The sequence below is a fragment of the Bos mutus genome, chromosome 11 (assembly GCF_027580195.1).
Source record: "Bos mutus isolate GX-2022 chromosome 11, NWIPB_WYAK_1.1, whole genome shotgun sequence".
NCBI classification, from domain to species: Eukaryota; Metazoa; Chordata; class Mammalia; order Artiodactyla; family Bovidae; genus Bos; species Bos mutus.
Genome location: NC_091627.1, coordinates 93546924 through 93566835, shown reverse-complemented (window position 1 = coordinate 93566835; position 19912 = coordinate 93546924). Strand labels below are relative to the sequence as shown.

The following is a 19912-nucleotide window of genomic DNA, read 5'->3' as shown; positions in this document are numbered from 1 at the left end:
TGGCCCCTCGCCCCAGCCCCCGTCTGGTGCCTCCCCCGCTCTGGGCCCCAGCCCTCCTGCAGGTGCCTCCCTCCTCTGGCGGGGCTTTTACGGCCAGCTCCACAGGCCCGCCTGCACAGGCCGCCAGCCTCCCCCATGCCTCTGGCCGGCCCGGTTTATGGGCTCAGTAATGAGCCAGAGGTTCAAACGGCCCCTGGTGGGAGCAGCTGGGCTGGGGCTCCAGCCTGGGGAATGGCCCCCCCAGGTCCCGGGCACTCATTATGCTCCCAGTCTGGGCCCTTTTACTAGCTGTTTATTTGCAGGGTGGGTGCCTGACGCGCAGGCAGGCCCCGGTGGATGTGCTGGGCTCCAGGTGGGGAGCCGGCCGGGGCAACCAGCGGTGGTTCAAAGCCGCCGGATGAAAGGAGACCTTGTACTTTATGACAGTCTCGTCTGGTTAATGGGGTCCCTGGAGGGCCTGCCTGCCAGAGGCCCTGAACCCCTCAGCAGAGGGCTGGCTCTGCAGCAGGACCAGGACACCCAGAGGCTGTGCAGTGCCCCTGCAGTAACCCCCCAGCAGACTCAGTCCCCTAGCCCAGACCAGCTAATTGGGGCCCCACTGCGGGCATGTCTCCCCTGCTTCCCAGGGTCTTTTCTCCCAGAGGGACCCTCTGGCCCTCTAGGGTCAAGCCAGCTCCTCCCTCCCTTTCCTGGTTGACTGCAGAACCCCTTGCCTGTTTCCAATCTCTTCTGACCTCTGCCACCCCTCACTCCAGCTGCCCTCTCCAGAGCCTGGCACCACGCAGGTGGGAGTCCCTCAGCCTTCCCCACCCGCCGTGGGCCTCCCCAGACCTCTCTCCCTCCTCACCACTTAGCAGCCCTCCTGGCCTTCTCATTCTCTCAATACCAACCCAGCCTGCAGGGCATCGGGCCAACCAGTCCCTTCCCTCAGCCCTTCTCTTCCTCTGGAGCTCCACTGTGACTCAGACTCCCTCCTTCCCTGCTTGCAACTAAAGGGCAGAAATGAAAGCCCATTGTTGCCAGAATGGGGCCACCTCAAACTCTTTATCAGCAACCCCCACTGGGCTCTCAGAACTGCTGGGTAGCACCTAGTAGATCTCTCTCTTCCCTTTCTCTCCCTCTCTCAGTGTAATAGCCGCTTCCAGCCTTTTTCATTTGTCTCAGTCACCTGCTACAACACCAGGAGATTCTCTCTTTTTCTACTTTGCAGAAAAAGCAGAAGCCTCTGCTTCCTGCAACTCCTTGCCCCCATCTCCACCCGTCACAACAGAGAGGTGGTCCGGCCTTCCCTGTGAGCAGGCCGATCGGCATCTCACGGCCTCGGTTCCCCAGCCATAGCTCACCCCATGGAGGGCCCATTCCCCACCCTCTCTGTCCACAGCAAGGACAGGCGCTGTTTGCTGGACTTGGAGCTCGCCCCCAACAGATGCAGCATTTGCTCTGTCGGGAAAACACACTGAGCAAAGGCAAACAGGATGAAACCTACAAACAGGCTTGGCTTTCCTTGACCGTACAGCCTCCAGGGCTTGCCACTCTCTGCTTTCTAGTAGGCACTCGGCAGCAATCCCCAGGTAAAAGAATTCATTTAGCCTTATTTAGCCCTTATTTCTTTTGCTTGATGGTTTCAGAATGTTCACCGGAACATTCCGGTTTCTCTGAAGTGCAGTGCTGTGTGTTGGGTTGGGAAGGGGTCATGGCAGCCGAGGTAGGCTACATATTTCCCTTCCTTAAGCCACACAGCCACTCAGGACAGAAAGAGGAGTCACAGGAGTTTGCCTCTGTGACAAGAAGAAGCCGGGCACCACCTCTGGAAGGAAGTGGGACCCTCAGAATCTCAAGTCCAGACGGGCATTCACCCGGTCAATCAAGCAGGAGAGCACCTCCAGGCGAAACAGATTTAGGAGGGAGGCGTGGTTAGAGGCTCCAGCAGAGATGCCCACCGCCTCCGGGCAGCCACTGCCTGTGGCATCCTCCTCACCATGCTCTGGGGGCTGTTCCCTCAGGCCTGGCTCAGGGCCACCACTTGCCTCAGGACCCACCTGTTTCAGGAAGAAAGAGTTTACGGCCCAGACGAGGCCGAAACCAAGAGATGTGGACCTACAAAGAGCTGAGAGCTCTGGAGCAGCCCCCTGACCCCAGCTGATGCACCGGGCGGACCTCCCCAGGCCTGAAAGAGACCAGCCTGGACGGCGGCCCAGGCCTCAGGCACAGAAATGGGAGAAAGGAGGGAGCAGTGGAAACTTGGCTAAGCAGCATCTGACCCCATCAACAAGCTGACCTCAGGCCAGCCCAGCCCTCTGGGGCCACCCTGCCTTAGGGGGTACCCCCCCCACCCTCTGATGACCTTGCTGAGTTTCCCTACAATGTCCTCCCCACTCTGACACCAAGGCCCTCCCTGCTAGTTGAATTGTTAGGATTTGAACTTAGTTACACATAACAGTGGGGGCCTTGAGGGCTGGAGTGGCAGCAATGCTGAAGATGGCAAAGGTGGCAGAAGAGGAAGGAGGAGCGGGCACGAAGGACATGGTGGTGGTGATGGGGCAGTCGTGGTCGTCACGCCATGGTGGCAGATGTGGTTCCAGCAGTGGTGGGACAGGCTGAGAATATGACAGTGACACGCTACAACGGGCGGTGCGAGCAGGCTGACAGCTGCAGCCCTGGGACCAGCACCACTGGGGACAGGAAGGACACTCACCTTCTTGGAGACGGTGCAGACCTGCTCAGCTGGCAGGTAGTCAAAAGGGAAGACGAACCTCCAGTTAAAGTTGCCTTCACCTCCCAGGGACCGATAATGTACATCTGTCTTTTGCTTGTGTTCTTCAAAGCCAACCATCCAACTAGAAATAACACATTTGAGAGAACGTAGCTAACTGAGGTTTCTACCACAATATGCATCCTCAGCTTAAGGAATTAAGAAGGTCATTGAACTTGGTAAATGATAGAGGAAAAATAAACCCCAAGAAATCTCCACAGTATACCAAATGTGCCATAAATTTCACAATATTCTAATTTCTCTCTTGAGCAGCATCCTCAAACCTTATAAGGTCATCCCAAATATTAGCATGGAAGAAGACATCTGGTGGGGGTCAACTCCCCATAGGCAGAGACACTCCCATAAGACCGTCCTTGCTTTCTTGTTCTCCCCCTTCCCTACACCAGAGCACCCCCTTTCCCGACTGATCAGCACCCTCGTGGGGGCAGAGGAAACACCCTGGAGCTGGGACGGGTAGAAAGAAGGGTGACCTCCCACCCTTTCACATAAATGTCGCTCATCTTCTCCCCCGTGATGCTGAGGTCATCCAGGATCACATCCTTGGTGTTCCAGATAATACAACGAAGGAAAAACCTGTAGAGAAAATGACTCAAATCCACACGGATTCCCACCAAGGGTGGGCAGTCCTTGACCAAGAAGCCAAGAAGTCCGCTCACCCAAGACTGCTGCTTGCCTGGCTGGACACTTGGTCAAAGTCACACAGGAGTGGCGCCTGAATGGCAAAAAGCCCGGCCCAAGAACCACCTCCTGGTCCCACCCACAGCAACCACCCCCCACCCTGCTCAGCCCCGAGCCCAGGCCGCATCAGTCACCTTCTGGCTCTCCGTGGGGTGATGTTGAAGGGAGGTCCCGGCCGCCCCAGGGCCTTCGGAAACAGGTCGACCCACATCTGCAGCTTCCCCTGGGGAGGGAGACACGACCCTGCTCTCTCACCAGCCTTTTCACTCAACCAACATCTCCCAACCACCTGCTCTGCACTGGATACTTGGAGCACAGGACAGAGGAGACTCAGGCCTGCATGGCAAGGCTCAGCATCCAGCAGGGGAGGTGCCTTCAGCGGGACTACAGGGCCAACAACAGGGTTGAGCCCACCCCCCAGTGGCAGGGACTTGGGGAATGCCTGGGGGTCAGGGGTCGGGGTCAGGGAAGCTCCCCAGGGATGGTGATGTTTGCTGGGTCTCACGCTGCCAGGTGGGAAGGAGTAGAGGGCACTCCAACCTTGGGATGGTGGGCACAGTTGTAGAGGGTCAGAGAGTGTGGTTTGGTCATAGGGGCTCAGAGGGTTTCCAGACAGGAAACCATTCTACCTGCCACCCTTCAGCTCGTGCCCTCTTTGCAAGCAGCTGTTACCTCTGGCCCCATCTTACAGGAGGAGGAGAAGGGACTGACCTAACTTCTGTTCACGTGAGCATGAAAGAGCTGACATTTCAATACCTGAAGTGCCACTCTGGGGAGCTGGTAGCCATGCCACCAAGGGAAGGAGGACTCAGCTCCAAAGAACAGAGAGGATGTTCTCTGCTGTGCACAAAGGCGCCTGCATGGCTGCATCACCCCATCTCTGCCTGTAAGCCCTTCCCTCCTCTTCTTCCTTCCCCAGACCTGAGCTCACTCCCTCCAGGAAGCCTTCCTGTGTCAGCCCAGGTCTTCTGTCCCTCTGCTCACCCTCTCTCTTCCTGGGAGGACTCCCCTGACCTTCCTGGTGGCTGCTCTGCCTCTCTGTCATAGGGTCGACCTATCTGAACTCCCTACAAGCCCAGCACAGGGCCGGCCTTCTGGGGTGTCACTGACTGATGGTAGGGGAGGACACCCTGAGGCCAGGCTGAAACACTGAGGCTTCAGAATGACTCATGGGCAGTCAGAGGTTCGGCCTACATGCGGGTGGAGGAGGCAGCTCATTCCCCAGGCCCCAAGGTCCACAGGTAGCCCAGAAAGGCTAGGCTCAAGGGGGCTCTCTCATAAGCTAACAGTGGTCAGTGGTAACTACTCAGATCAGAAAAACATGGCAAGGAGGGGTTAGCCAAATCCTGAGGTCTCCACTGTGCTTCTGAGGTATCCATGCTGTCCTTGGGGCAGGGTAGCTGAGGGTCAGGGGCTCTGAGGCTGTGGGTGGAGGTCCTACCTGCTCGATGTCCGGCTGCAGGGGGCTGTAGAGAGGCCGGGACTCCACGTGCTCAGGGATCAGCCCTTGCTGCTGGAGGACGTGCAAGGCCAGACGCTCCTCCACTGGGCCCAGGTGTGGGTTCGGGACCCTGCCAGCCTCTAACCCCAGGAAGAAGATGAAAAACACTGCCAGGACTGAGTGAGCAGGAGATGGCAGGGGTGCCTGGGGGCCTTGGGAAGCCACTAACCCCACAGCCTCACCCTAAACCCAGACACACACTTCTGGCCCTCATGTCTCACTCTCTGTAGCGGGAATCTCCCTGTCCACAGGCTCCGGGCTTAAAATTCAGATTCCCCATTGCCATCACCTCTTCCAAGCACCTTCTGTAAGCTCTTCTTCTTATAAATTCTCCCCACCCTCCAAAGCCCACCACTTCCAGGAAGCCCTTCCAGACTGCTCTCAGCTCTGAGGCTCTACAAGTTCTTCTGCCAGATAAAGCATCTAAGTGCTCTCAGTAGTATTCTGTGGTTCATGTAATCTCTTTGATTAGTAGCAGTAGCTAAAGCATTAGCAGTAACAGAGAACACATTTAAATCAAGAGCCAGGTACTGTTCTTCATAGATATTAAAGGTTTGATCCTCAAAGTAACCCTAACAGGTAAGTGCTATTATTAGCCCCATTTCACAGGTGATAGACATGAAGCAGCAGGCAGTCACACCTGGGCAGGGGTGGCTGAGATCACACCCTCACTAGGAAAGGTGTGTAACTGGGCGTGAATACCCGCCCTCCCCTGCATGCTTCCACGTGTAGCTCTACCTGTCAGGGGGTGGGTCACGAACTGGTACTGTGGATGGGGTGTTTCTAACCCTGAGAAGGCTGGCTGATCAGCCAGCAACGTGAACTTGGAGCTCCCATGACAGAGACCTGACTGGGAGTAGGAGGGTCCACCTGTGTCTATACACATGTACACACACAGGTATGTGCACTCAGGTGTGCACATGTTCACCAGTACAGATTCTAACACCGCGTACACACGCCCGTGCGTTCATCCGTCAAGCCCGCCCTACCCACTTTAATAGGTGCCACTAAGGAAGCAGCCTAGCATTGCAGGAGGACCACTGGGCCGGGAACCTGGTTCTGCCTCTAAAGGGCTGGGTGACTTTGGGCAGGTTGTCAACCCCTCTTGGTCTGAACGGCCTCATCTGCAAAAACAGGCAGAATTCTGGCTTTCTGGCTTTCTTTTCCTATGAATTTATGACCATGAGCCCTGGTCCCTGTGCTTAAGCTGCTCACAGACTAGCAGAAGGAAATGAGACCACCCCTAAAACAGATGCGAGTTCTACAGGAAAAGAGAACGGGGGTGGGGTCAGGGCCTAATGGAAAGGAGCCTGACTCAGCCATGACCTTGGAGAACCAGAGAAACAGAAGAGGGGTGGGCTGGGGATGGGGGAGCCAAAGCCTCCTTCCCCTTTTACAACCTCACCACCAGCTCTGACATCAAACATCGCTGAAACCAGCAGGAGGCGAGGGGCCAGCTGGGCCTGTAAACACCTCCGGGGAGTCTGAGCTGCTCCGGGTGGGCCGTGCAGGCCTGTGAGCATCTCAGACACACAGGGAGCACACGGCGGCACCCTAGGCATGAGCATTAGACAGACCCAAAGCGTCAGGCAAGACGAGGGCTACAGGGCTTCCTGCCACCCTCTGGATGCACCAGGTGCAGGAGATGTGGCTAGGGGCTCAGAAGGCACTGCCAAGGTCAAAGTGGCACGCTAGTGTGATTCAAGCAGAAAACCTTCTCAGTGGTGGGCCGTACCCAATCTCTGACCAGTCTGACCACCCAAAGCCAGAAGCAGCCCAATCCCAACCATGACCCTGACCCTGGCTTCAGGCTCCCCGCTCATCTTCCCCTCAGACAGGCCCCAACCTGGCCGTAGGCTGAACTCTGATGCACCCCCAACCCTGGCCCCAACTTTGACCTCTAATCTTCACAATGGTGTTCCGGGTAAGTACTGGTCCCAGGAACACCAAGGGCAAGTTGAGCCCGTCTGTGCTGCCCTGGAGAGACCCCAGACCACACTGTGCAGGGGGGGGGGCGGTCTTGTCCGGTGGGTATGTCCAAGCCCCTTTACGACAGGAGAGGACCCATAAGACAGAGGGCGTTGGAGGGAGAGCCCACCTATTTCTTCGACGGTGTATTCTTTATCCTGAAACACCACGCGGTCCGTCCGGTACACGGGGGCCTTGACTCGGTGCTGCTGGCAGAACAGGTGGAGGAGCTGGGAGGGGCGGAGCTGATCCCTCCACTGGTTGGGTCCAGAGCTGAGGCCCAAGCAAAACACAGACATGAGACGCTCCAGGACACTGACGGGGCAGAGGGGCGTGCAGTGGCCTATGTGCCCACAAACATGGCATCAGCCACCCTTCTCTGTGACCATGGGCACCCTATGTGATTGTTCATCATGACTGGGGAGCCCATTTCACACACAGAAAGACTGAGGCCCAGAGACAAAAGACTCCTTTACACTTGCATGGGATTGGAACTGAAAGGTTTCCAATTTTCAGATATAGAGAATCAGACCTAGACAAGACCCAAGTTGGCAGGAAGTGAGTGAGGACTGTAGGGCCCAGCCGGACTCTGTGACCCATCCCACTGTCTGCTTCCCTTCTCCGTCCCCTCTCCAGGCACCTCGATGGTGCCTTCAGGAGAATTGTAACGACATGATGAAAAGTTGGGTTCTTAGAGTCAGATAAGCAGCTTCAAATCCTAACCCCACCACTTAAAAACCTGGGCCTCAGTGTCCATATCTACGGAGTGGGGATGAGACCTGGGCTGACTGACTGAGAAAGCGTCTGTGCCGGGCTAGGATCAGGCCGGCACACAGTCAGTGCTCAGCCCACAGTCAGAGAAGTAACCAGCACCGTGCACTTACACGCAGTAGGTCTGGGGGAGTCCACAGCGGGCCCCGAACTTAGACAGCAGCCTGTTCTCCAGGTCAATGACCGTCTCCCCAATCTTTTCATCCTTGGAGAGGAGGTCATAGTCATAGAGGGTGACCTTCAGGTCCTTCTCCAGAGGCAGAGTGCAGGTCAGCTCGAACATCCTGCGAGGAAGGAGGGGGTTGTCCTGACAATACCAGCTCCCAGAGGTCACTGGACACAGCAGGACCTCGAGGGCGTGGCCAGGCTGGCGCACAGGCTGGAAAGGCGTCCTCCTCTTGCAGGACTGGCGTCCTCCTCTTGCAGGACTGGCCTGCAGTCCACCCTCCTGAGACCTTCAACCGCTCCTGCAGCACACCACCCACAGCACTCCCGACGTGGGGCTTGTCTCAGTGTGTGTGTGTGTGTGTGTGCACGTGGTTTTCTCAAATAATCAGTAGATGCCTGCCTGATGGACCACAGAATGGACGAATGAACTGGGTTCATTCACAAGGTTAAAAATGAAGTTTCCAGGGACTTTCCTGGTGGTTCAGTGGTTAAGAATCCACCTTGCAATGCAAAGGACTCAACTTCCATCCCTGGTTAGGGAACTAAGATCCCACATGTGGTGGAGCAACTAAGCCCGTGTGCTGCAACTCCTAAAGCCCACACACCATAACTAGAGAGTATGCATGCCTCAGGGAAAGATCCTGCACGATGCAAGGAAGATGATGATGCACCCACATAAATAAATAAAATTTTAATGAAGTTTCCACCAGGACACCTAGAGACAAGATGTGAAACTCCAGAGCGAGGTGCCAGAGTTCTAGAATTTACCAAGGGCGTGGCCCAGAATCCACTTTCGGGACCGTTGGGCCTTCTCCACTGCTTCTGGAGTGGGATGGAAAGAGGACTTGTGCAGAGATTTCTTTGGAGAGAGCCCCTGCTGTGCTCTGAGAGCCCCACCTCCCACGGAGGTCAAGTGTGGAAGTGCTATCTCTTCTCCTCTGAAATGAGTTCCCTTCAGGAGGGAGACACAGCCTGGCACCCTAGTTGTGCTTGACAAAGTGCAAGCAGCTAGTGGCAGAGAGGAGGTGCTGTGTGTTTGGGAGGAGCTGTGTGCCTGTCCTGACTGGGCACAGAGCTGCAGTGTAGGGGGCTGCCTGAAGCCCACCCCATGGGATGTGGGGCTCTGATGGCGAGAGGCTGTGGGGAGAAGCATCTGAGAATGGGTGGGTTGATGAGAGGGAGATGCCAGCTAAAGGGACACAGCACCTGACATATCCCAGGAGCTATGTTAAGAGGGCTTGGTGGGGGGAGGAGGGCTTTGGAAAGCATCCACAGGAAAGCAAACGTCTGCCACCCAAAGGGTGTCAGATGAGCAAAGTTTGCACTTGAGATGGGCCCCTCCTCTCCCACATGCTCCCTGCAAGAACAGCGGGGGCAGCTAGAGGGGGAGGCAACTGGGCAAAGCCCCTCCTCCCCTCTGCACACCCCTGCCCAAGATGTACATGCTGTGCCCAAGGTGGACCCTCTGCCGTCTCACACGCTCCTGACAACACATGAATGCGCATTCTGGTTACCAACTTGAGACAGTGGGTTTCTAGCAAAGTGGACTGTCTGAACCCGAGCCGGAAAGTGGCCTGCCTGCCACGGCTTCCACTCAGGGAGTGACGAAGATCACCCTACAGAACAGATGTTCATAGGAAACTGGTAGACAAAATCAGAGTTGTCTTTGATTATGTCCCATGCCTAGGGCTGGTCAACACATGGGTGATAGAAACAAAGAGCTTCTGCTGTGGACTTGGGGAGGCTTGAACCACAGACAGAGCAGGTGATCGTGATCTGGGGGCAGATGGCAAACGGCGAGGAAGAGGCGTGTTCTACACTCATGCTCCCACCTTGCCCTGGGCCCTGTGTGGTCCCCTCAGCCGGGGGCCGCATGCCAGCCACGCGCACCAAACAGGGTTCCTCTCTCACACCTGCCATCCTCCCCACAGCCCTGCCCTCCAGTTCCAGCTAGGCGGTGACTCATCATTGGCCCGGGCTGGTTCCCCTCCAAGAAAGGCATGACACTGGTTCATGAATCCAGTGTGCTGCTTGACAATATCAGTACATGCCTTCTCCAACAGGTGCTAGAGAAATAGCCGCCAACCTCTCTCAAGATTCTCTTTTCTATACATGGGACTTCCTAGGCAAGAATACTGGAGTAGGTTGCCATTTCCTTCTCCAGGGGATCTTCCCAACCTAGGGATCAAACCCATCTCCTGCATTGGCAGGTGGGTTCTTTACTACCAACCCACCAGGGAAGCCCATTGACTTAAATAAGCTCACATCCAAACAGCAAGCAGGTCAGAACGCCTGGGAGCTAGTCCCTGCAATGAGCACTGCTTCTTCCTTCCTTATTCTTAGACTTTAGGAAGTATTTCACTCCCTTAAGTCCACGTCATTCTACTATCTTCCACAAACGAACCAGGAACAATAAAAGAAAATAATTACTAAATGCAATAGGAATCCTGATCTAGATCCTAAAACAGTAGGATGTTTGGACATTTATGGGGAAATTGGCAAAATCCTAATAAAGGCTAGAGTTTAGTTAATAGTAATGCAGTAATATCAATTTCTTAATTTTGATACATGTTAGGTAAGATATTAATGGTGAGGGAAATTGAGTGATGGGTATACAAAAACTGTACTATCTTTGCAATTTTCCTGTAAATCTAAAATTATTCCAAAGTAAAAGTTGATCTAAAAAAAAGAGACTAAGGAGTAAATGCATGCTCTGGCTTTCCATTTAGATTTCTGATCTTTGAGGTAACTGTTTAACTAGGAGCTTCTGCAAGGACTTAAGGAAGAGCTAGCTGAGGTTACACCCCCACAGACATGCAAGATTTAGGGAACAAAGCTTTGCTCCAGGAGACAGGGACTTCCCAGCAGCAGCCACATCTCTCCTGCTGGGCTGTGGGTTATTCCAGACTGGCACCTCCACCCCAAGCCCCAAGCCACTCCAACTTACTTTCCAAATACAGGCTCCAGAGTACAAGGGATGTAGTTGTCCTGGTCACTCACCGATTTCTTCCCTATGGAGATCTTGATGTAAGGATCACACTGCAGGAAGAGAAGGAAACACTTCAGTGAAATCACCTTCCCAACACGTCTCTGAGGCTCCTTCACTGCTCTGCTCTCAAAGGGGTCAGGGGCCCACCACATCTGGGGGTTAAACAAGAGAGTTGGAATCCTCTGGGCATGCCTCCTGAAACCCTTAGGAATCTGAGTCCTCTGACGCCAAACTTTCAAATGAATGCCACTCTACTCTGAAAGCCAAGAAGAATAACAGAGCTCTTTAGTTTTTCTTGAAGGGGATGACCAGAGTCTTCTCACTACTTTCAACAGAGAGAATTCCCTAAACAGCCTTCCTGGACAGCTTTGCCTGTCCCTCAAGTTTCATACTCGGGATAGCTATGAAATCCCTCCCTCACTCCCAGCTCTGCTGTGCTCTGATTTACCTTTTCGTTCTCTGCCCAGCCTCCATGCTCCCAACCGGTGAGCTGCCAACCACACCCAGCCCCAGAAAGTGAAACAAAGTCCATGCCCTTAGCCTAAGCATTTTCCCCTCGTTTTTTAAATTACAGTAAAAGTTATATCAATAATATGTGTCAATCTTAACATATAGTTAGATGAGTTTTGACTAATGTACATGTAGTACTCTTTACCATCTGAGCCACCAGAGAAGCCCATATGTAGTATATAAATTCATATTATATACACATAATATATATACATATACATTGTAACATATACATATATATCATGTATATGCATAGTATATATACATATGCATTATGAAATAATATTTCATACTTGATATATATATAGTATATTTAGAGCATATATATATATGTGTGTGTGTGTGTGTGTGTGTATGTATCTGTGTAACCAACAAACCAACACATGATTCAAAATACAGAACATTTCAGTCACCCCAGAAAGTTTCCTCATTCCTCCACCCAATCACTCTTTACCCCATAAGCAACCACCATTCTAGCTTCTATTGTTGTTGCTATTGTTCAGTCACCCAGTCGTTTCCAACTCCTGTGACCCCATAGACTGCAGCACGCCAGGCCTCCCTGTCCCTCCCTGTCTCCCAGAGTTTGCCCGAGTTCATGTTCATTGCATCAGAGATGCCGTCCAGCCATCTCATTCTCTGATGCCCTCTTCTGCTTCTGCCCTCAATCTTTCCCAGTATCAGGGACTTTTCCAATGAGTCGTCTGTTTGCATCAGATGACCAAAATACTGAAGCTGAAGCTTCAGCATCAGTCCTTCCATTGAATATTCAGGGTTTATCTCCCTTAAGATTGACTGGCTAGACCTCCTTGCTGTCCAAGGGACTCTCAAGAGTCTTCTCCAGCACCACACAGTTCAAAGGCATCAATTCTTTGGCATTCTGCCTTCTTTACTGTCCAGGTCTCACCATCCATACATGACCACTGAGAAAACCATAGCCTTGACTATACAGACCATTGTCAGCAGAGTAATGTTTGTTTTTCAACACACTGTCTGGGTTTGTCATTGCTTTCCTGCCAAGAAGCAACTGCCTTCTGATTTCATGGCTGCAGTCACTGTCCGTGGTGATTTTGGAGCCCAGTAAAAGGAAATCTGTCACTACTTCCACCTTTTCTGCAGTACTGGGGCCAGATGCCATGGTCTTAGTTTTTTTAACATTGTCTTAAGCCAGCTCTTTCACTCTCCTCTTTCACCCTCATCAAGAGGTTCTTTAATTCCTCTTCGTTTTCTGTGATTAGAGTGGTGTCATCTGCATATCTGAGGTTGTTAACGCTTCTCCCATCTATCTGGATTCCAGTGTATAACTAATTTCTATTACTATAGACTAAAGGTTCATTAACATCACATAAATAAAATAATATACCTGCAAAAAACAAGAAGCAGCTGCCACTTGCCAGGCCAGCAGCCCCATCATGCACACCGCCCCAACATGTGCTTCTAGCCTCTGCTCCACCAGTGGAAATGGGGTACCCAAGTCCTCCACATTCCCAGTCCACTGCCCCCCTTAGGAAAGGGTGGGTGGGGGCCAGGCTCTTACCCCCAGAAACACACCAGTTTGCGTGACATATGTGACGGGGCCAGGCTGGGGTCCTGTCTGTGACCTCTGCTTCAGCCAATAGAAAGGGAGAGAAATGGCCAGATGTTTTCAGCCCAACCTAGCCTCCTACGAGCAGCAGCATTCCCTCAACTAGCCTCAGAAGCAGCCAGGGCCAGAGTGCTTGGGTCAATCTCGGCACCAGGAAGGGCTGAGGTGTAGGAACTTGACCACAACCACATCTTGGAAGCCGTGGATGGTGCCTGGGTTGGGACCGCTCCATCCCGCCCTGTGATCTCCCAGCAGGGCAATGGAGCTTTCCTCGCCTTGAAGAGCAGGGCTGCAGGGATGGGACACCAGGGCCCTCCCACAACCTAGGACACAGGCTAGGCCTGCACCTGTCTAAGGGAACAAGAGAAGACCCGAGCTCGCATGTCTGAACCCCACGGCCCCTCACTCTTCCCCACCTCTTCCTCTTTCTCTCTCTTCCCAGCCACACTCTGCCCCTGCCCCTGTTTCCCCGCAGCTCCAGACTCAGGCTCTCCCTCAGTTCCACTCCTTCACTCAACAGCCAGGATTAGAGGAAGTCAGAGCAGTGCTCGACTCAGGCATAAAATTTAAGGGAAGGACAAAAACCTTTAGTAATCAAGATAAACATTTTAATGTGATATTTTAAAAATCAAAATCAATACCAACAGTCCATGATGAACAAAACATCAAAATTTTGTATAAAGACAGGACCAAGATTATTTGTTTTTCCTTCTACCCCAGGCTCCACCATGGCCAGGCTGGCACAGCTGCCCATCGTGTTCCGTCCCTCCTTCTTGCCTTCCCACCCCACCCTTGAAAGTCCCACCAACACCATTAATGTCCCTTGTCCTTATGCCTTATCCTTGTGCTAAACCTATGCTAAGCAGTTTGCTCCCAAACTTTTCCCAATGTTTTTAATTCCTAAAATATGGTTTTCTTCTCCCTCCCCACCTATTAAAACTTAATTCTCAATCCTTAAGAATTCTATTCCTTCCAGAAAGTCTTCCTTATTATCCTGAAGTTGTGTACTGCCTTTGGGCTTTTCTGACCTCCTGGAGCACTTGGCCTTGATAGAACTCCAACACCATCACATCTCAATTTTGTCCATGTTTGTCTGGTTTCCCATTATATCCAGATTCTGCAGCCTCTTGATACCCCAGCCTGCTATTTATTCTAGGGGAGGTGAGAGCTCAGGGATGTTACCTTCCCATTGGGATCCTTGGGCTGCAGGCCAAATGCCCGGATAATGTAGACGCGGACCAGGCATTCCTGGGGCCCCTGGGAAGCCAGCTGGTGGAACTGCCTCGGGGGCAAAGGGATGGCTGGGTCTTCTGGGAGAGGATAAATTTTGAAGAGTCCCTGAAAAGAAGGAGGGGTCAGCTTTCACTTTCATCATCATTGTCACCAAGACACTCACCACTACATCCATTACTCTCAAATCTGTCAGAGTCATCACCACTGTGATTATGGAGCCCAATGCAATCCCATCACCCCCATCAGATTCTGCATCAGCAGCATCAACGTCACCACCACCACCTCCATCACCCGCACATAGCCACCAATCTCAGCACTGGGGTCACTGCTGATATTACTACAGTGCTTCTGCCCCTCCTTCACTCATTGCTGCTACTCCACAGTTGGGACCCTGGGCTAGAGACATGTCCTCAAGGACTTACCTTAAACTCCCCAATGACTGATGGGTCTTCAGTCTCCTCCTGTGTCTTGCCCCGGTAGAGCTTGAATGTATTACAAAAGTCAGACAGGCCCTCAAAGGCCTTCACGTTCTCCAGGGGTGTGTCATAGACCTGCCACATGTGGGGACGAGAGAGGGGGACAAGGGAAAGAGAGAAGTAGAGGGACAGCAGGGAAAAAGGAAGCATGACAGAGTTTGAGTAACAGAAGGGATAGAAAGAAAAATGGCGGGGGGGACCAGAAGCAGTTTAGAGAAAAAAAGCCAAGAGGAGGGCAGGTTGGTGGGGTGGGTGGAGGGAAGAGAGGGGACCAGCAAGAGAGGCAGAGGAGAGGAAAAGGATGCAAGTCATGGAGATGAGATGAGCAAGAGAAAGGGGGGAAAAAAACAGGAGAAGGAAATAAAAGGGGAAGACATTTGTTCAGCACCATTGAAAAACAGGGTTTTCTGATTAATCCAATATTCTAAACACCAAAGAGTCATCATGTACATGAGTGGTGCATTTCTTGAGAATAAGATCACAGTCAAACACATAAATGAAAAGTTAACTGACTTTTTATTTGAACATCAAAGACAGAACTCTAGAAAATTCACAAGTCAGCAAAATGCTGAGTGCCCAGGATGTCCAAATGGCAGTGAATCAAATTTCTCTCCTCTCAACAGCCAATGATTTTTACTTGTTAGAGTAGTGCTTAGATTTAAATGAAGCGGTGGTTTTCTAATATAGATGATAAAATGTACCTAATTAATAGTGATATTAACCCACTCAATATGCATGCTTAATTGGTATATCTGAAACTGACCAGCAGGATAGTCGGCCCTCCACATCTGCAGATTCCACACCCAGTTTCTTATTTCTGCTTCTAGTTTTATTATCTTCTTCTTCATACTATTTTAAGCATTTTCTTTCCTTCTAATTTCTTCAGTTGAAATTTTAATTACTTTGCTCCCTCTTTTCTGATAAGGAAAACACTTAAAATCGCTACTGCCTTAGCATGACCCCGTTTATTTTGATATATAATGTTTTCATTTTCCTTTTCTTGGCATTCCATAATAATAGTCTCATTTTTACTTTTTTGATCTAAGAGTTAGATGTATAGTTAGTTTTCATCCTTTTGTTTTAATTAACATACGTGTTCAAGGTTATAAGCTTCCTCTGAATACAGCTTTAACTGTAAGCACTAAGGTCTAACATATAGTGTTTTATCATTGCTTCCCAAATATTCCACAATTTTTTTTATATATTCTCTTTCACCAAGAATTGTTAGAACAGAGTTGCTTTCTTTTTAATTTTTCAGATAGAATTTTTTTTTTTACTTTTGAGCTTGTTATTAATTTCTAATTTTAGGGCCTTATAAGCAGAAAACATTGTCAGTAGTACTTCCATTTTTTAACTTTGTTAAGATTTTCCTTATGGCTTATTACGTGGTCAATTTTTATTGCTTTTATTCATTTTTATTGGAGTATAATTGCTTTACAATACTGCGTTAGTTTCTGCTGTGCAGCAAAGTGAATCAGTTATACATATATCCCCTCTTTTTGAGATTTCCCTCCCATTTAGGTCACCACAGAATAAAATAGTAGAGTTCCCTATGCTAGACAGTAGGTTCTCATTAGTTATCTATTTTATACACGGTAGTGTATATATGTCAATTTTGTAAATGTGCCATAGGGGTGTCTCTATTTTCAAGCCACCAGGTTCAATAAGGCTAATAATACTCTTAATAATAATTACTCTGGTATTCTAGAGTGGAATTATACAATGCTTGTCTTTTTGCAACTAGCTTATTTCACTTAACACAATGTCTTAGAGATTCACCCATGTTGTAGCATGTATCAGAATTTCCTTCCTTTTTAAGGCTGAATAATATTCCATTGTATGTATTTACCATATTTGGTTTATCCATTCATCACTCAATGGACATTTAGGTAATTTCCACATTTCATGATTTGCAGTTTTAAATAATATCTGTCAATTCTCCTTATGTCTATAACACGACTATCAGTGTCCTTCCTCTCTATCCCATCCTCTTTCATCCTTTACTCCATTCATCCCCTAGGAGTCCCTCCAAACAGGCTCCTGGGAGCCATACTACCTGGCTCCTCAGTGTGCTTACCTGTGTGTCTGCCGCAGCTACGCATGAAGGGCAGCTTGGCTGAATGTCAAGTGTCTGGGTCACCTTTTCTCTGCCTGACGATCCTACACATGGTGCTTTGTCATCTTTGAGTATTAAATGTCATAGAGAAAGTGAAGCCACTTTGATTTATTTCCTTTTTTTAATTATTTAAATTTTTGTGGAGAGAGAAGATATGACTATTCAAAGGATGTTTTTCTTTATCTCTAAAGTTCAGTAACTACACTGGGAATAGGTCCCCGAGTTGACCGATCTGGGTCAATCTTTTCTGACGTTCTGACACAGCAGAACTTCTAATGTGCATATTCAAGTATTCTTTCAGTTCTGGTGAAGTTTTATTAAACTATTAACTGTTTGCTTAATTTCATTGTTTTGGTTGTCCTCCTCAGAGACTCCAATTATGCAAATGTTGGATAGCCTTTCCCTGACTACTAATATTTGTCACTTTCTCGTCATCCTTTTATAATTACTTACTTCCGTTTCATTCTGTCCCCTGCACCCCTTCCTGTGTTTTCCAGCATGGCCGTTCTGCCCCGTGCTCCTTCCAATGCCAGGTTTTCTTCTTCTCTCCTGAGTCCCGCTTGCTCACACTTCGCCTCTTCTCCTCTCATCCTCCCTTGAGTGCTTTCATTTCTGTTTGCATTCACACTGCCCTATTTCTAAAAACTTCACAGCAAAGTCTTTCATCCCCTCTGCCCCTTGGAGACACTTTTCTGGTGGGTATCTATCCTCTTCTTCTGCTTAACTTTTGTTTTACATTTTCTTTTCTTTTTTCCTTAGATTTTTAAAATAATTCTGTACTATTTCTTTTCTTATTACTTGTCACTAAATGTGTTGAATTTTCCTAGACCAGTTATTTCCTTAGTTCCCACAGCAAAGGCAGGCTGTTCCCTATAAATGTGGCTCGTCCACGTGATTCTTGTGTAACTCCACCTTCTTTATTTCTCTGATCCAAACCAGATCTAAGAGGCTTTTGCCACCAGCCTGAACCTGTCTCCAAATTTCCCATGTCCATTGTTGTGAACAAAGAATATAAGTTTTATATTTTACAGTAAAACTTCAATTTCAGGAATTATATTTTTAACTGTTATGAAAAGCTTCAAGCACACACAAAAGTAAAGAGAATAGATAATAAGTCCCCATGAATCCATAAAGTCTGTCTTAAATAATTATCAGCATTCTTTCATTAGGAAGTATGAGGTTTTCTGATGTCTGCTACCACCATGACCTTTCATCATTTTCGTGCATCTTCTCTTCATTTACGGCCGAGTGGCTTCTACCCAATCTCAGTTGCCTTTGGACAGCCCTTACATGTATTTTGGAGTCTGCGGGTTTTATTTGTTTCCAACTTTTACTGAAAATGAAGTTTGTGGGTTTGAATGATTTCCAAGAGAAAAAGGGAAAAACGCTGACTTATGCAGCCATGTTCATACTGGAAGTCCCAATAAAATATTTTTTAAATTTCCAAGTGGTTGGTCTTTTTGTTTAAACTTTTGTTATTAATTTCTCATTTTATTGCATTTAAATCTGCCTTGTATGATTTCTGTTTTGGGTAACTTATTACTAAACTAATATGTGATCAAGTTTTCTAAGTGTTCTCTGAGCATTAGGAAAAATGTATTTTCTAATTTTTAATTATTTTTGTTCTCTATTTTAAAGCTACTTGATGTAGCTTAGAAAGTGTTTGCCTTGTTATTCATATCTTTCATTTCCTTATTTATTGATTGCCTGTTTCATCTGTCTAAAAAAAAGGTACATTAAAATCCCACTGCAACTTTAATTTCTGCAGTTTCATACTTTCACATTTATTACTTTATATATTCCTATCCACTTTTGCTTTAAGGATTTCTAAGCTTTACTGTTCCATACATTAACGTTTGGAATTTTTGCACTGAGATGTACATCTTTCATTTATACAAAACACTCCATTTTGCTTCCTTTGCTTTTGACTTTAGTTTCAATTTGTTTCCCCTTTCTTTGCACTTATTTTGTTTGCCAAAATATTTGCTTTTTTAGCCATTCTAAATTGTATTGCCTTAGAAGTGTCTTTTAAAGGTAGTATAATGAAATTTTACTTTTGCTGTAGTCTAAGAGTCCTTATCACTTAGTAAAAGAGTGTAGCCCATTTTTATTTATAGGAAAACTAACATTTATTCTTTTTCTGTTGTTTTTATATGACAGTTTCTTCTATGCTTTCTTGCTGTATCTTCTGTTTTCTATCTTTCCCTATTGAGACCATGAGTTGTCTTTTCCCCTCTATGATAAGTGATTTCCAAACTATGATTTGTTTCCCCACCCACTGTGTACTCCATTCTCTCCATAATGCTACAACGCTATTTTTCAAAGACCCATACTGCTGGTGGTGGTTAACAGTCCCTAAAGAATCAGTGTTTCTTCCAGGTCTGCTTCCCCCCCAGAAACAGGTTGAATGCATTTTGTTTTTAAATAACCCACTTTCACTTGGAAACTGCCAGAGATCTCCTCAGAGAGGTCAAGCAGGTGGGCTGGGTGCCAGTTCAGCATCCGGCATCTGAGGAACCAGCAAGGGTGCCTGGGCCATGGGCCACCCTGGCAGGAGTCCTCATTCTTACATGGCTTTTCTCATTCTTTTGGCAAGGCCACAGGACCACATGCCAGACTTAATGTGTCGGACCTTCTTCCTGGTACACAAATAGTTCTGTCTCTTTGCCCAGCCTCATACACCCACCTACCAAGTCAACAAAGAACTTGCTGCCTGGGAAGGCCTGAGCCTTCTGACCGCTGGTGCCCTGAGGCTCATCTCTGCCCTCCAGGTCTCCAGATACAATCACACAGGGGCCTCCAGCGTGCCAGAGGCAGCCCTTGCCACCCTGTGAGATGGCCTTCCGGAGTGACCACCCACCACTTCAACAACCCTCAAGCTCCCTTCATCCAGTCCCCTTTAGGGAGCTCCTTGGGGTCTTCTCACGCGTCTGACAACCTTGGCCCTCTTGTTCTCTAGGAAGGGCTGCCAGGTTTAGCAAGTGAAAAATACAGGACACTCAGTTAAATTTGAATTTTGAATTCCATATTTTTTTTCAGATTCGAATAAAATATTATTCATTATCTATCTGAAATTCAGTGTAACTGAGCATCCTGAATTTTACCTGGAAACCTCTTTCAGGACACTGTATAACTTTCTTCAAGGAG

The 19912-nt window shown here is 49.0% G+C and overlaps 1 protein-coding gene across 16 annotated transcripts in view; it reads right to left on the bottom strand.

Moving 5' to 3' along the window:
* Positions 1-19912, bottom strand: part of DYSF (dysferlin) — a 225314-nt gene that overhangs the window by 14593 nt on the left and 190809 nt on the right. For all 16 annotated transcript variants that reach the window (XM_070379785.1, XM_070379787.1, XM_070379790.1 and 13 more), the window contains 9 exons: positions 14596-14724; positions 14123-14278; positions 10807-10898; positions 7805-7975; positions 7051-7193; positions 4893-5032; positions 3586-3674; positions 3251-3346; positions 2696-2837 (listed from right to left, as the gene is read on the bottom strand). In XM_070379785.1, coding sequence (XP_070235886.1) covers positions 2696-2837; positions 3251-3346; positions 3586-3674; positions 4893-5032; positions 7051-7193; positions 7805-7975; positions 10807-10898; positions 14123-14278; positions 14596-14724 — 1158 coding nt within the window. The remainder of the gene's footprint in view (positions 1-2695; positions 2838-3250; positions 3347-3585; positions 3675-4892; positions 5033-7050; positions 7194-7804; positions 7976-10806; positions 10899-14122; positions 14279-14595; positions 14725-19912) is intronic.